At 42.8% G+C, this 17780-nt stretch overlaps 1 protein-coding gene across 3 annotated transcripts in view; it reads left to right on the forward strand.

The window, feature by feature from the left end:
• KLHL2 (kelch like family member 2) overlaps window positions 1–14819 on the forward strand; it is a 38338-nt gene extending 23519 nt beyond the window's left edge. For 2 of the 3 annotated variants that reach the window (XM_082238455.1, XM_082238457.1), the window contains 10 exons: window positions 1933–2042; window positions 4229–4345; window positions 5384–5533; window positions 6372–6489; window positions 6637–6849; window positions 7189–7290; window positions 8302–8430; window positions 10843–10983; window positions 11403–11546; window positions 13793–14819. In XM_082238455.1, coding sequence (XP_082094581.1) covers window positions 1933–2042; window positions 4229–4345; window positions 5384–5533; window positions 6372–6489; window positions 6637–6849; window positions 7189–7290; window positions 8302–8430; window positions 10843–10983; window positions 11403–11546; window positions 13793–13821 — 1253 coding nt within the window. In that variant the 3' untranslated portion in view covers window positions 13822–14819. The remainder of the gene's footprint in view (window positions 1–1932; window positions 2043–4228; window positions 4346–5383; window positions 5534–6371; window positions 6490–6636; window positions 6850–7188; window positions 7291–8301; window positions 8431–10842; window positions 10984–11402; window positions 11547–13792) is intronic. The other variant, XM_082238456.1, reaches the window with a different exon arrangement.
• Window positions 14820–17780: the final 2961 nt, after the last annotated feature.

The following is a 17780-nucleotide window of genomic DNA, read 5'->3' on the forward strand; positions in this document are numbered from 1 at the left end:
ATTCAGACAAGACTGGAGGCATAGCTGAGAATTAGCGAACGTGCTTTGTACCCATGAACATCTCAAATTCAATTCCTGGCTGCTGCCAATGATTATAGACCAGGGTTGGAGAACACATGGCTCTCCAGATGTTGCTAGGCTACAGTTGTCACAATCCCTGCTCATATATATCTGAATGGCCACAGGTGCTTCCCCATCTTGGTCTTTGGGGAAGGCTTCTCCCTCCATCTCAACAGCACACATTTTTCTTTTCCTCCGCTCAGCTGTAGGGCTTATATAATTTATATAATTTCAGAGCATATTATTCAAAATAATTCATTTATCTGTTCCTCTTTCGTGACAAAAGGAGGTGCCTCAAAGAGTTAACAAGATTTCCTAGGCAACGAACTACATTCTAAACAGACGGCTGATCATAACAATGCTGCTTCAGATTCCTTATTTTTCCCATTTTTCTCGTTTCTGAGAACCTGAGTGCGAGAGAGCATAGATTTTACGAAAGGGGCAACTTGCCAATCACCTAGGCTGAATTGCTGCAGAATCTGTTGAGAACGCGGCTACTGTGTTTGAATAGCACATTAATCAGATTGGGTCCCTTTAAAATGTTGAATTACCATGTGGCAAGTGGGGCCTTCAACATAAGGTTGGCAGTGTGGAGTGCTCCTGTTTAGTATGCCATTCAGCCAGCCAGGATCCCCTTCCAGGTATTCTATTCCCCTTCCATCTGGTTTCCTTCTCAGGGTTCAGTGGCAGCAAGGCCAAGGAAAAGGGCCTGTCGCCACCACCTACTGGCAATACTGCAATTACATTTCAGTTGCAGCCTTTCGTAGAACCTCATAGTCTTCACAAACTGTCCCAACACCAAACCCCAGAGAGTCTTACTCTGGAGGGCAGCCCCCACAGGTAGATTTACAGCATCCAAATAATGAAGCCTACAGAAGAGAGGCCTCCAGTCTTCTGTATACCACAAACCACCCCAAAGAAGAGTTTAGATTTGATATCCCACTTTATCACTACCCGAAGGAGTCTCAAAGCAGCTAACATTTTCCTTTCCCTTTCCCCCCCCCCCCCACAACCAACACTCTGTGAGGTGAGTGGGGCTGAGAGACTTCAGAGAAGTGTGACTGGCCCAAGGTCACCCAGCGGCTGCATGTGGAGGAGCGGAGACACGAACCCAGTTCCCCAGATTACGAGTCTACCGCTCTTAACCACTACACCACACTGGCTCTCAAAGAACTTGATCAGCCATTTCCTCCACCTCCCAACATTCTGTCTCATTCCTCCCAGCCTTGATCAAGCCACCCCGGAGGTGCACAATGCCCTGTCGTACTAACTTGCCTCTGCCGCCATTTCAGCTTAAAAAAAATAAGCAAAAATCCTCCAATGATGGACAGAAGGAAAATACCTCCCCTAGCCAAAGAGCCCAACTCCTGCTGCCCTGCCTTGGCCATTCAGGGGCCAGAGTCCATTGAAATCAACTTTTTATTTATGAACAAGGCAAAAGTCTTCCTCCCCAAACAGTCAGCATTCTTTGTCCACTGAACATACTCGGTGCTCATTGGGCTGTTTCTGCCCTTTGGGTATTTTTACCAGAACTTCTGTACGTCTGCAAAGCTCAGGGCTCTGCCAAGCCTGCTTCCTCCCCTCTGGTGTGTGCCATTACAGCTACAGCTCTATCCACCCATTCACCTGAATATCAAATAATATTATCCCAAATGCTGTAAGAATATTGTGGTGAGTTATTGTCTTAGGATGCTTCATATATGTGCATTTATTATATGTGAACTATGTGCTTTCCTCATTTTGCAGTCGTGTGCCCCAGCAAGTAGTCACTGCAGTGGAAACCACTTGCTTCTATAGAGTCGGTACCTCTTAACTTGCATCGCACAGGTGTGTGCGTGTGCATTCAAAGATATTTCTCCCCTCTCTAAACAGAGCAGCACTTTACTGAAGTTGTGCTTTGTGAGGAATTTCTGAACCTCGATGTAGAACAGGTGTGCAGCTTAATATCCAGTGACAAACTTACAATAGCGTCCGAGGAAAAGGTAAGGTCCCTTTCTCCCAGTTTGAAAGCTGCTTTTAAGAATCTTAAGGTCTAATCAGATACGATGGAACCTTCATTCATGTGCCGCATCTACAACAAACTATCTCACAGGGTTATTGTGAGGGTGAAATGGGGGGGGGGTGAACTATGTACACCACCTTGAGATCTTTGAAAGATAAAGGTGGTATATAAATTTTAATAATAGTAATAATACATTTTATTGGATAAGAAGTCTTCAGATGATGATAACTGGAAAACACCTGCCCCTGGAAAGACATTTACGTAGGCATTAGGTGAACCTCCCAGGAGTGCAGGAACTACAAAAGCAAGTTGCTATAATAGAAAATGGTGTTTCCTTCACCACAGATGGTAGCTGCACCCAGAGAAGGGTTTCCTAAAATGAGGGTGGGAAGGGGGGAAACCCAAAAACCTAGTTCCTGGGCTGTTTCATATGGAAGCAGACAAGCCTTCAGGTAACAAGGTCCAAAGTTGAGTAGGTAGGGCTTCAAATTATATGCTTATGTGCCAGCACTTTGGAAATGGACCAGTAGCAGGTTTGGGGCCATCTTGAAAGGTTGCCCTATGCGCAATGCATTATAGTTGGCCAACTTCAAGGCTTTCCTTGAAGTACAGCTAAAGCATCCTACCTAAAAATGAGTATTATACAGTGATAGCACAGATACTGGAATACACATAGGCCTACAAAGCAAGATCATATGATACTGAATGTGGGCTGAGATGTAGGTTAAGTAGAGCATGTGCTGAGTTTCGGCATATGGAGAAGCTGTTCTGATTGTTTTGTTTTTGCCACATGCCCATGTCCTGTGTGGGTTTCTTCCCTCGGTGAGGGCTGACACGCTACTGCAGCATCACTGTCCAACTCTCTGAGTCTTGGCAGTGGCGCAGTGCTTGCAGCCCACATCTCGGCCTGCTTTTAGAGCTGCATGACTCTTATCCTTTAATTAAATCCTCAGCAGATCTTTTGGTACCCTAGCTGCAAACTGAACTTCTATTAAGCATCCTCATAGACTGCAGATATATTTAGCACAGTATGGGAATTTTATAGATAATCCTTCTAACTCAAGTGGTAAGCGCTGACAAGATTTGTAACCGGAGACCACAAAACAACAACAACACCAAGTTGTTGGCATCCTTGGGGGAATTCTCTTCTTCCGCACACATGCCCTATGCCCACCCCCCAAACAACTCGCAGGGAGAGCAGAGGATTAATCATTTCACATGACAAGGAGAAATGCCTGTGCCGATGAAAGGATCAGCTTAGCACGATGCTGAATTCCACTCCGGCGGCTTGTGAAAACACAAACATTTTAATCGAAAAGCTGAACCTCAGTAAGGGCTGGCTCCAGACACATCAAAGAAGCGTTTCAGTGAAACGCGTTGTAAACTTTATATGAGAAATCGGGTTGGCAAAAACGGAACTCCAAAGCGCCGTCAGGTGTCACAGTGTTATAATGCATATACAGTGGTACCTCAGGTTACAAACACTTCGGGTTACAGACTCTGCTAACCCGGAAGTAGTACCTTGGGTTAAGAACTTTACCTCAGGATGAGGACAGAAATCGTGCGGCGGCAGCGGAAGGCCCCATTAGTGAAAGCGCACCTCAGGTTAAGAATGGTTTCAGGTTAAGAAGGGACCTCTGGAACGAATTAAGTTTGTAACCAGAGGTACCACTGTACAACGCATACGAAGCGCTTTTTCTTTGCCAATGTAGCTGTGTCCAAGGACTGAGGATCCTCAGTAGCCACAGTATTCCTTTAGGGAGGTGAGAATATACTCCATCCACCTGATGGCTTATGAGAAGCTGAAGGTGATTGGGGAAGAGACGACAGAGGAGAGCAGCAACTTTCAAAAGGAGCAAGATGCTTGGGGTGAGAGAGGGAAGCAGCTTGGGCTTGGTACCCCTTTTTAACCATTTAGAGAGTGAGAAGGCTACTGACATCTTTAAAAGGATAGGACCTGCTGAGGATAACTCACAGAGTATGGGCGGGAGCTGTGGCTCCTTTCCTGTGCTACTGACCCCTGATGGAAGGGTCTCTGTTTTCCATTCTCAATTACAGCACTCGCAGAGAAGGGCTTCTTAAGAGAGAATAATATGTGAATCTGCCCTGTTGCCCCACCCCCCAAAAAATGTTCAAAACTCATAGTGTGTCCTTTTGTTACGCAAGGTGTTTGAAGCGGTGATCGCATGGGTCAACCACGACAAAGATGTGCGACAAGAGCTCATGGCACGCCTGATGGAACATGTCCGCCTGCCATTGCTCTCCCGAGAGTATTTGGTTCAGGTAAGTAAAAAGTAAGCATTTAATGTTAATCTCTTATTCTGTACAACCTTAAGCGTACAGACTTAGCCATAAGAACAGAATATTTACCATTAAGGAGACAGAATCGCTTAACTACAGGTAGAACTTCTTGTAAGGTTCTACCAATCTGCTCAACGTTCTGATCTTGGTAGTTACAACTGGGTCTTCTTTTTTATCTTGTTTGTATCGTGCTTTTTGGCGAGTGTGTAACTTTTGAAAATATTTAATAGTGGAAAGGGTAAGGCTCCGTTAATTTGGAGGAATCACTTCATCAACCTAACTAGCAAAACAAAAACCAAAAAAAACCAACCCAAAAAACCTACACCTAAATTTGAAGTGACCTGCCTTAAATGGTTTATCGCTAAGAATCTGAATCTGCAGCTATACTAGAACAGTTGCGTACTGGTTTAGGTTTTCCTTGATATTCTGTCAAAGGGAATTAATATTTGCTGTTGCCCTAGGAATGTAGGAAACCAGCTTAAATGAAGTCACCTTGGTCCAGCTGGTCCCTTAATAAGGGACAATCCCATCTTTACCTGGAGGTGCCAGGGAGTGAGTTTTGAACTTGCAGGACATGCAGAAGGAAGTTGGCAATATTCACCTCATTTTTCCTTGAGCCCATTTGTTTTCATTTGTTTGAATAAGTTACCTTGATCTTGTTCAGAAAAGTACTGAAATGTCTTTGCATAGGACAGAATTCCAAAGCACACATAACAAGTGATACTCAAATTGCCTTTTTTTTTTTTTTTTGCCAGGGTATACAGCTTCTGTGCTTGTCTCTATATTCTGGTTTCTAGCCTGTAGGCATCCACCCTCTTGAAATGCCTTTTCTTTATAGGGTTCCAAAAATTTTGGAAGCACCGTGCTTATATCTCTTATTGAACAGATCCAAAGGGCTTGTATTTTCTTTCTTAAGAGGGTTGGCATAGGGGTAATCTTGAGATGAACATGCCAGCATATTAGTGTGCACCTGTTGTATAGTAGTACTTGTTAAGACTTTTGTCCACGTTTAATGCGCAGAGAGTCGAAGAGGAACCGCTTGTTAAAAACAGCAGTGCGTGTAAGGATTACCTCATTGAAGCGATGAAGTACCATTTGCTGCCACTTGAGCAAAGGGCTCTGATGAAGACGACACGAACAAGGCTGCGAACACCTGCCTGCCTTCCAAAAGTAAGACCCGTCACTCTTGGCTACCTGGTTCGCCATTTAGTATTGCATTGCATTATGGGAAGAGAACGTTCAGCAGAGATGTAACAGATGGATTTAACTATGTGACGGTCTTATTGAAAATATAGTGATTTTGGAGTAATTTAAGACAGTCAAATGGGACACATACACACACACACACACACACACACACACACACCCCAGTAGGAAGAGGCGCACCACAATCCAGTAAGTGAATTTAGACAATCAATCTAGAATGTCTTTCTTTCATATTTGTTAGTAGGGTTCTGCTTGCCATGACGTAACTGGCAAGACTGTCATGGTGGTTCAGCAGAGAGACTCTTGTTTTGCCTGTCAAGAGCATCTGCCTTTTTAGTGAGTAGAATGGAGGTATTTGGTTCGATATGTGTCCCATGAATTGTCAAGGTGACCACTTAACAGAAGGAGCAGCGTTATAGATTATAGCAAGACTCTTCTCTCCTCCCCCCCCCAAAAAAAAACCCCTGGTGGCAGCAAAGTTAGACAGTAGGAGTAGGACTATATCTCCTCCTTATTGATCCCTGTGTACTTTGGTGGTGGAACTCTCTCTCCTGACAATCGCCTTGGCAGAAGTAGTCTCCAAAAGAAAAGGGGAATACAGGAAGTTCAAAGATGCTATTCTGATACATGATGGGTATGCGTAAGTGAATAGTTCCTAAGTTTATTGCTGTAGCCAAAGAGCATGACAAACTACTCTGAGACACGGAATAGCAACTTGTAAGAAATGATCAATTTTCCATTGTTGTCTCCATTTATGTGACTAAGCAACAAGGTTATTTACGATGTGTTTCTTCCTTTGAAGCTGATGGTGGTGGTCGGAGGACAAGCACCCAAAGCTATCCGCAGTGTGGAGTGTTACGATTTTAAGGAAGAACGGTGGCACCAAGTTGCTGAGCTGCCTTCTAGAAGATGCAGAGCAGGTAGCTGCTTAAATTGATAGTGTTGCTTACATAGCTAGGTAACCCCATGCCAACAACTTCCTTTTAAGAAGGATGGTTTTTTTTATGTGTGCAGTCTTTAAACAAAAGAGCATACATGGTCTGCAGAGACCAATGCCTGAAATGTAGAACCTTCTCTTTCAGGAGTGGTATACATGAGCGGTCTTGTCTTTGCCGTTGGTGGTTTCAATGGCTCCTTGAGGGTTCGTACGGTGGATTCATATGATCCCGTGAAGGACCAATGGACAAGTGTTGCTAGCATGCAAGACAGAAGAAGCACTTTGGGGGCTGCTGTATTAAACGGACTTCTGTATGCCGTGGGAGGATTTGATGGAAGTACAGGTATAGAGCATTTCATTCATATTGTACTTTGCATTCTTACTTTGAGATGACAGTCTTCTAGATCAGACCTCACCAATTTGGCGCTGTTCAGATGCTTGGCAGTACAATTCCCATCAGCCCCAGCAAGTTGTTTTGCACTATTAAAATTCTGCTTATAAAAATGAAAACACAACACGCAATAATTCATCTGAGTGAGATCAGCACTCTCAAGCTCACGGTCATCTCCGTAGCTTATGATAGAAAAGAGTTCATAAGTTCTTAATTCCTGTTAATAGTTCATGGAGAAACGAATGAATAATACCTTCTTTCTTCATAGCTTTGTGTACTGCTTTGTTACAGGTCTATCATCAGTAGAAGCCTATAATATGAAGACTAATGAATGGTTTCATGTAACTCCAATGAACACAAGGAGAAGTAGTGTTGGTGTAGGTGTAGTTGGAGGTAAGGTCTCCTCTTAAGACTAAATTGGTTCTGGTGTCCATGTGACTAATAGCTGTTCACAAGCTTAACTCCTAAATACACCATATGTTCATAGCAAGCACTTTGCAAAGCAGACTAGTCTTTTCAGTCTAACTCCATCTTCAGATGAAGTATTTATTAGACCCAGGAGTGCCCTCTGCTGTGTTCTCTATGAATTTTTCCTAACCACCTTAGTACAGTATTTTTATCTTTATTTTATTAATTTTTTGCTTTCCTTGTGCCATGGAGAAAGTGGCAGTGTGCTGCCTGCTATATTAAGAAATAGCTATAGTAGTCAGATTTTATTGGCCAGCTGAGAAGCTGAATAGTCCTTTTTTAAAAAATGACTGCTCATGTTTTAAAATAAAAATAAATATATTGAATTAAATGAATATGATTGAAAGAGAAATGTCTAAAAAAAATTTAAAGAGAAAGTATTTGTTTCTTCTGAAATGTACGAATAATTTAAACTGAACCACAACCTATCTGAAGTAGACAGCTCAGATAAGGCTGCCTTGCTTTCGTTCAGCTTCTTCAATAGTGTGAGTCCATCAAACCTCACAAAAAAGGACTTGAGTGGAACCTGACAAATTCTCTTCAAAATAGACCCTTGTTGAGAAAAGCCCATTTAGCACAAAGCATCAAATGCAAACGTCCATGCTAAATGGTTTTGCAGTTTCAGTTACACAGAGCACAAACCTTAACTATTTTATGTGGAAGCTTTCTCATTCAGATCAGTCACCCCTTTTAACACAAAGGCTTCTAGGTTTAATCCTCTATGAAATGCACATCATACAAATCTAATGCAGCCTTCTCCAATCTTGTGCCCACCAGATATTTTTGGGCTCTTTACTTCTATCACCGAGCATGATCAGTGGTTAGGAAAGACAAGAGTTGTGGTCCAAAGCACTTGGGCAACACCAGGTTCGGGAAGGTTGACCTATCATCTACTGGTGTATCTGTATATGTAGAATTTGTTAATCCTCCTTTCAGGTATGCTGTATGCCGTCGGTGGCTATGATGGTGCATCACGTCAGTGCCTTAGTACAGTGGAGTGTTATAACTACAGTTCAAATGAATGGAGCTATGTTGCAGAGATGGGCACTAGACGTAGCGGAGCAGGTGAGTAAACAAACTTAAATGAGAACTCTATGTGTCAAAGGGGAAAAAATGCAAGGAATCCCAAAGTTTTTTGGGGTTTTTTAAAAATAGTCATGGCAGGTACACATATCTTCAAAATCCAAATAGCTGTCTTACTGTTGCTTGAACTTGTTCCTGCACCTCCCCCACACTTATTGCTATATATGGGACATAATTCCTGAACCAGGAAATAATTGCATTTATTGGAATATGAGATGTCTCTCTGATCAGATTTTAGCTTGAATTGCAGGATTGAAGAGGGTCATCTCACCATTCATGCTTTACCATTCTCAAGGTGGGGTGATGGGTAGGTGTGCATTCCAAAGATCAATTGCTCTCAGTTTCTTTGGAAGGAACTGACATTGTGAGTTGCAATCAGGAAGTGTTCTCAAGATAATCTTTCTTTGTAGCTAATTTTTAAGTTGCTGGTTTAACGCCCCCATTTATTTGTTTTTCAAAGGTTTTTGGTATGATCTAACAGCTACTCACTGAAAAATCTGACTTTGGTTGTTTTGTTTTGTTTTGTTTGTTTTTTGAATCCCTATTTAAGTATTTATGTTGGAAGCTCCCAGCAGCAAACTCTTAAATGCCAGTGGCTTTGAAAAAGCAATTTCTGGTTCAGCATGACTTGAGAAAACATAATTTTGTTTGCATACGTCTGGCTTACACCCATTCAGTACTTGGTGTCCAGTTCAATTTGCACCACTGGGCACTGTGGTGGAGTAGATAAGGGCTGGTATGCTGAGCTTGATTCCTTGGAAGATGGGTTGGTATTTCCTGTGTTCTGAGGATTGACCAATTCTGTGTGGGGTTGCACTCCCTCTGAAAGAATAGGTTCAGAGCTTGGGGGGTGGGGTGCTCCCAGATCCGTCTTTGTTGCTGGAAGCAACAAAGCCTCAGTGGCTAGGAGTGTCTTTTGCCAGCTACAGTTAGTCCTCCAACTATGGCCGTTCTTGGACCTGGATAATAATGGCAATGATGATGATGATGATTGGTTAAATTTGTATTGAGATTCATGTACTGATACCTTCAAAACTCAATTATTGCAATACACTCATCCCTTGAGCAGAGGCTGCAGCTGATGCAGAATGCTGTGGCTAGACAGTCGATAGGGTTGGACTATCGGCAGCACATAAACCTTCAAGCTTGCATTGGCCGCCTATATGCTACTGGACCAGGTTCAGGGTTCTTGTATTAATTTATAAGGCCCTTAACAACGTGGATCCAGGTACATAATGGGCCACCTGATCCATTATATCCCTGCTCAGTCACTGAGGTCTTCAAGGGAGTCACTGTTAATGGTCCCCCGTGGCTTGGATGCACGACTCTTATTACCAAGGAGCCATGCATTCAGTATAGTGGGCCCAGTTTTATTGAACTCTTTTCCAGATCAGACAGGACCCCCCCTCCCTGTTAAGCTTTCAGTGCCTACTGAAGACATTGTTTTATTCCTGCAGACTTTTAAGCTGAATTCTGGTTTTATAGTTTTGACTCACTTTTAGTCTTACTGCTTTGTGTTTCCTGTATGCCACTGAGAGATTGCTGTAACTAAGTGATATACAAATTGAAAAGGGGGGAAATGGGGTGGGAAGGAGAAAGTAATGATTGGAGGAGCTGCTTCTCCTCCTCTGGCAGATGGATGGGGCTAGATTGCTCTCCCATGATGCTCTTTCCGAGAGGTAGAGAGTGCTTCTCCCAGGGGCCATTGGTTTCCTGACTGGTGGCGAAGGAAGGCAAGGATGTGCCTCACTTCAACTCTCCAATTTGCTAGTATAGTGCTTACGCTGCCCTTTTATTCTTGCATGTTATGTTTTTTAGCTTATAGAATGTGTTGCAGGACCCCACAGTATTTCCTTCCTGTGAGCTGCATCAAGGTTTGCAAGACCAAGAACTAGCATAGCATATTGGCTAAAGGTGCAATCCTATGCACACTTCTCTAGGTGTAATTTAGCATAGGATTGCACTGGACAAAGGATTGCACTGTAAGAGAGTCAGCTGTGGGCCAGTATTTCATTAGTTTAAAGTTTGCCCCTTTGATGAACTCAATAGAACCTTCAACAAAGCCACACACAGCTCCAGCAAACCGTGTAATATTGGGATAAACAAACTGACCTAAAGGTGGCTGTAAGAGTTGCTGGGGAAAAGTGTGAAGACATTTTTCAAAACTCTCAAGCTCTAGGTACATGCAAAGTGTGTGTTCGTGTCTGTGAATGTGTTGGTGCCTGTGAACGTATAATGTAATACAGTATTTATGTGACTTTCATTGCATCTGAAATTTTTTGATTCCCACCTCCCACTCCTTGGTACTTTGTTGGTACTTGCTAAAACCCCAGAAGTGGGGATTTATGCTTTTTCTTAATGTTAACTCGTTTTGCTTTCCCCCCCTCCTTTCAGGTGTTGGTGTCTTAAACAACTTATTGTATGCAGTAGGTGGCCATGATGGTCCTTTAGTCAGAAAAAGTGTTGAGGTGTATGATCCCACCATCAATACATGGAAACAGGTTGCAGATATGAACATGTGTAGGAGAAATGCAGGTAAATATTACAGCCTTCAAAGAACTTTTAATATAGCATTGAAAATAGAAATGACACTCGCTTGGGCTTTAATTGCTTCCACATCTGCCCCCCCCAGGTTATTTATCTAATGAGGACCTTGCTTTGAGTAATGAGAAATCTAACATAATTCACTATATGACACTAACACAGCCACTTTCACCATAGAACTAAATAACAACAGACAAAAATTATGGCAGTTTTGAATTTTGATAAACCACTAGCCTCAAATGCTACATTGGGGGAATACATGGTTGTCCATCATATCAAATAAATAATTGTGCACTTAGCTTGTCACTTAGAAAGGCCTTAATGCTTCTTTTTTACAACCTCCTGGCACCAAATGTGGCCTGGTGAGCTAAGAAACCAGGCGCTGACACTATTTTTCTGCTTTGTATTAGGGGTTTGTGCTGTCAATGGGCTTTTATATGTAGTTGGAGGAGACGATGGTTCCTGTAACTTGGCAACAGTGGAATATTATAACCCTACAACAGATAAGTGGACGGTGGTATCGTCATGTATGAGTACAGGAAGAAGCTATGCAGGTAATAAAGAATAAGTTAAAAAGGAGGAGTCTTCTCCCTTTTTCTGGAGGTTAATGAAGGGGCAGGTGGACTGCATTATGCTCCCTCTGTGAGCGTGTATTATGTGAATGGGCCTAGAAGCTCTTGGAGGATGGATGGGATATAAATGGAGTTAAACACAGATAGCATCTGTATGCGGTGAAAACCAAGCTCTCATCTTTATATTTGCTCATTTAAAATATGTATATGCAGGGGCGAACGAAGGCGTTGTGACACCCGGGGAGGGGCATCGCTACGTAGGGCGCATGTGCAGTGTCGCTACGTATAATGCATGTGCAACGCCGCATGTGCACTGTACATAGCGGTTTGCCGGTGCTCCAGCGCTATACGGCAGCTGCAGCTGCAGCCTCGAACGGAGGATCCTTTACATGCGGCTGTAGTGGCGATGGAGGGATCCCACCGCCGTCTGTAAGGCGCTTGAGTGGCGCCGGCGGAAACCGCTATGTACAGTGCATGTGCGGGGTCATTGCGTAAAGCGTGTGCGTGCGACACTGCACACACGCTGTACATAGCAGTTTGCCACTGGCGCCGGGATCCTCTACTCACGGCTCCAGCTGCAAATGGAGGACATGGCACCTGGGGTGCACCGCACCACCACCCCCCCACCCCCATTGCGACGCCACTGTGTATATGTCACCTTTTTAAGAGTCAAAGCTTTCTGAGGGCGGCATCCATAAAAAACAACATGTAAGACAATTTCATCATAGATAAAATGTGAATAAACCAGAAATAATGAAACAAAATCCATACAAAGAGCATTAGTTATAGATGCTTTTGAACACCTATAGAAATCCACTGGGAGATGTATTAAGGCGATGTTGAGTTAGTTGGCAACCAGATCTATCTCTCTGTTGCCTCTGACTCAGGATAAGCAGTTCAGGTGCTTGTCAGTTGTATGGAGATGGTAGTAGTCTGGATGGGGAGTACTAAACTGAAACTTAATCCAAGCAAAATTCGGGTGCTGCAGGTTCTCAAGTGTAGAATATAGGGAGATGGTCAGCTCTGGAAGGTGTTGCATTCCACTGGAAGGAAAATGTGCATTTGGGGGTGGGGCAGGACTCCTTGATCCATCACTGTCACTTGAGACACAGTTCGCTTCAATGGCTAGGAATACCTATTTCCAGTTCTGGCTGGTTCGCCAGCTACAGTCCCACTTGGAAGGGGATTCTTTGGCCAAAGCAATGTATGCTTTGATAACTTCCAGGTTAGACTAGCAATATGTTCTTTGTGGGGCTGCCCTTGAAGACTCTTTAGATGATGCAGTTAATGTAGAATGCAGCAGCAAGGCTACTGTTGAGTGTCTAGCCTGACATGTATTATGCTGGCTTTGAAAGATCTGAACTGGTTTCCAATTTGCTAAAGGCTTAAATGACCTGGGCTCCAAATACCTGAAGGAGCACTTCCTACCACATCAGCTTGCCTAAGTGTTGCGATCAGTGTGGGAAGTCATTTTGGCAGTGCAGGCAAAATATGGTTTGAGGGGTGGGGAGACAGGGGAGACTTTCTCTGTGGTGGCTTCCAGGTTGTCGAATGACTTCCTCTCTGAGTTAGTTCACACACCTCTTCATCCAGGTATTTAGTTGACTAGATGCAAGGCTTTGTTTCAGCTGGAACTCACCGGAACTCAAGTCCAGCACCTCTCAGGTGGGCGCTATTGCCATTCTAAGAGAAGGAGGGAGGTGGTCATGGTGAGTTCCGGCACCTGTTTTTCTAGAAAATCACACCGAGTAGATGTCTTCCCTTCTACTTTGCTATGATCTGATGTTCTGTGCTGTTGTTGTTTTTTGGTTGTTGTTGGGGTTGTTGTTGTTGTTTTGGCAACTTTGCCATTGGTGGTTTTCTGATGCTATTTTACAGTTTTAATGTAAATTGTACTCTTTATTTGGTGAATGAAGCTCAATAAATACAGATAGCAAATAAGCAGACATCCAGCCTAGAACTAAAACATAATTATAGCCCAAGACCCACTACAGCAAAAAGCAAATAAAGCCCCCTTCAGGGAAAATATTTTAGTTTCAGGGGGAAATATGTATGTGAAGCAAAACTCCATAACTCCACTCTAGGATCAGTCCTGCTTTCTAGCCACAGAATCTGGTCACATCTTTACGATAATTCACGATAAAGTGAATTACGTAGTTTTAGAACAACCATATAGGAAAGTTTCTCTGAATAAGAGTTCAAGTCCTGCTTTCTCTCTCTTTCTGTAGGTGTTACAGTTATTGACAAGCCATTGTGAGTTGGTGCAAAGATTTCTCCCTACCTTGATTATGCAGTAGAAGCAAGCTTTAACAAGTGATGTCGAAGTGATTGAGCATCAAGTCACTTCTTAACTTGTAGCACATTGAGACATGTTGGAAGCTGTGGCCTGCGACAATTAAGGATGAAAATGAAGATTATTCCAGTTGGAAGCAATGTGTAGCATTATTTGATGTAAAGCAGCATCTGACTGAGATGTAGCTGGCTGTGTTGACTACAATTTGGATTTGCTGGGTTTCTGGACAAAATTCCTTAAGGACCAATCATGTGTCTCATGGTTGACTGGATAATTTTTTTAAAGTAAAAGATAGTGTTTCCTGGTGTCTTTTTTCCAAAGAAAAAAAAATCCATTAACTGCTGGTTTTTGGAGGAATATTGAATCCCAGCTTAGTACTACAAGCTGGCACAAGAATCTGGATGCTTTTATAAATCATCTTTGGTTACATTACTATTGTGTGCATATTTAAGTGTGTGTGTAAGTAGACTTTCTTTATACTTGTTTGGAACTTAATGATACTATTTATACTCTGCACGGAACTTTGAAGTTTGCCAGTACTATGTTGTAAAACAGGTGTATATTTTGATATTTACCAATGCTTTAACAAATGCCACAGAAAACATACAATACAATGCTCATGAAACAAGTGTAATGCCAAATGTTTTAAACTAATGTATTGGTGATCTCTATTTACCAAGATCTCTTTTGTTATGTTTTGATTTATCTCTCTTAACTCTGTCATAAGGGTTAATACTTGGTATGGGCATAATGGCAGATTTATAATGAATGTATGGAGCTCTGTTTTACTTGCATGGCATTTAAAACTTTTCCTGTGTAACTAGCTGCTATTAATTATGTACTTCCTGTATGTGAAAATGTTTGTAAACAAACAATTCCTGGATGCTTTAAATATGACCAAAACTATTGTCATTTTGACTTCTTTTCTTTTAATAAAACTTTGCATATTTGTTTTTCCTAAAGTTTGGGACTTCTATTTAATGTAAAAGTGATCAAATAATGTCCCTCTTCAACAAGACAGGTATTTTTTGTTTCATAACTGTCTGGGAAGACAGATTGGATGAACTGAGTATGTTTTGCTTGGAGCAAAAGAACCATGCTGACCATTCTTCAGGATGAGAACAGAAATCGCGTGGTGGCGGCACGGCGGCAGCAGGAGGCCCCATTAGCTAAAGTGGTACCTCAGGTTAAGAACAGTTTCAGGTTAATGTCAGGGAAGAGTTAGAGTTAGATGTTTCCAGTTTCCCAGAGGGAGAAAGCTTTCCCCAAGGGGGGGGGGAGGAGAGCAGTGAATCAAATAGAAGAGAGCAACAGGAACAACAGGGATGTTCCCAGGAAAGGCAAGGGTTAAGTTCTAGCTCAGATTCGGAGGAGGGGAGATACAAGCCAGCTCTAGCCAGGAGGTTAGAAAAAGGGGGGGGGGGCAAAAGGAAGGGCGCTTTCGACATTTTGAGAGTGGCTGGTAACCCAAGGTACCACTGTATTTTGAACATTAGGAACTTCTGACTAAGAGCAAGGGGGTGCTACAACAAGCTGTCTAGAAATGTTGTGTATATATCGGGGGGGGGGGAAGGATAAAATTGGTATTTGATTAAGATGTTTTTATATAAGATGGTAGGGAAGAATGTTGAAGCAGTATGGTAGATTTTTGTACATTCCAATGTTTATTACTTGACCAGACCCAAAGGTGTCTAGCCCTTACTGCACTCTTTCCTACAATGGTCAGCCACATGCATATGGGGACCTCACAAACAGGAAAGGGTATAAATAGGGAGACGAAGTGCAAAATATAACAGGACTCCTAGACCTTTAAGTTGTGTAGAAATGGACATGTCAGTATGTGTAGCTTGCTATGAGAGCTGCTCCATCTGAAATCTTGGCCATGTGAAACAGCTGCACATGAAGGTTCTGGGTTGCTACCATGGCTGATGACTAGTGATAACCACATTCCACACCAGACAAAAAAATTTTTGGAAGAAATGTTGTGTTAAAAGGAAAAGTGCTCACTACTTGATATACTAGTTATTGCAGTCTGTAACTTAAGCATATGTTATATGAAATAATGGCTCCTCTTTAGCCTGATTCTTAGAGGGAGGTAAACTGTGTCTGGGCTGTACCACTTACAAGCTCATGTTTGAATGTTTCTCCTTATCCACGTGCAGGCCCACCCTTCAGAGAAAACTAGATGTCAGAGAAAAGGCTAGTCCAGGGGTCTGCAACCTTTAAGACAAAAAGAGCCACTTGGACCCGTTTCCGAAGAAAAAACAACAACTGGGAGCCGCAAAACCATTGCGACATTTAAAACAAATATATCTCTGGAGCCATGATCTGACAGCGGGCAGGAAGGTGACTTCAGGACAGTGTGTGACTAACGCACGCACCGCCCCCATGCGACGTCACAGCCAGTACAGCGGCCGCCACAGTGAGGAGTGTCGGGGCGCACAATGCGCCTCCTCCCCTCGCTAGTATCCGCCCCGGAGCCACAGCAAAGATGTAAAAGAGCCACATGCGGCTCCAGGGTTGCAGACCCCTGGGCTAGTCCCTTAAGAGCACTCCAAATGAGTGTGTTCTTTCCTTTTAAAATCAAGAAGCATTCTGTCACTGTCAAACTGGTTTCTCAAGTGAAATACCTCTGAGCTGTTTACAACATCAATGAACTGCATTATTCTATGCTGTGGTGTAGGCAGTTAAGGGAGGATGGGATGGTGTTAACCCTTCAGTGACAATACGCTTGGGACACGTTTCTGGCAGGGAGGCTTAAAAGTAGCAGTGGTCTGTCTAGTTTAAGTCAATGAGTGCAAAATGTGGCTGCCAGAGCTTTGACTTATACAATCAATATGATTCATAGTACAGTGGTACCTCTGGTTAAGTACTTACTGGTAATTTGTTCCGGAAGTTCATTCTTAACCTGAAGCACCACTTTAGCTAATGGGGCCTCCCGCTGCTGCTGCAACGCCGCATGATTTCTGTTCTCACCCTGAAGCAAAGTTCTTAACCCGAGGTAATATTTCTGGATTAGCGAAGTCTGTAACCTGAAGTGTATGTAACCCGAGGTACCACTGTACATCAACCTTTAGACAACTGAATTGGCCATCTATTCATTTCCCAGTCAAGGCTGCACCTTTATAGCCTTAAATGGCTGTGCATCTTTACACACTTACCGTAAATAGCTTGCAACTCAAATATCTAAAACACTGCACCTTCTCTGAGAGCTTGTGACTCAAATACATGAAATACTGAACCTATCTATGTTCCAAGATCAGCAGAGGGAATCTTTTTATGTTATCTGTTAGAGACTAATTAAGTGGTGGTGCAAACTTCCCCAGCATGGCATCCTTGTTTGTGGAGTGCTTTCTCCCTACAACTATAAAAGGGACAAACACTTTGTGAGAGAGGAGACTTTTTTTTACTGACTTTTGTGGGTTTTAATGAGTGTTTTACCCGTCTGTTTTTAGTTCTCAGCCTCAGACAGGAAATTGATTATTAAGATTGCAATTTGTTACATCACACCCAACCCTGGCAATAATGAAGGGCAGGCTGTAACTTTTAATAAATATATAAATGCCAGTTGCTGGCCTCACTGTTTGCATGTGGAAGATGGCAGTAGATTCCTGGCATAAAGCAGAGAATAAGGTAACCAAACTTGTGTTTGCCGTTGAACAAGAACAGCTGCAATCTGAAGCACTTGCCAGTACTTAGGACCAAGCCCCAAGAGGCAAGGCCAGATTTAGGTTTCATGATAGGGCCCTTTATATGTGGTACTTTAGGGAGCAGGCTAGCAGGCGAAGCCCCTTACTTACATCATAGGAGCCTACACAACACAAAACACTCTTGCTGGTTTAATTTTATTTGTTTTATATATTATATTTTGGAAATGTACATCCAGGTGTTTTTTCCTTTAATTTTTTTGGGGGGACCCAAGA

The sequence above is a fragment of the Podarcis vaucheri genome, assembly GCF_965113315.1.
Source record: "Podarcis vaucheri genome assembly, chromosome: 9".
Taxonomy (NCBI): Eukaryota; Metazoa; Chordata; class Lepidosauria; order Squamata; family Lacertidae; genus Podarcis; species Podarcis vaucheri.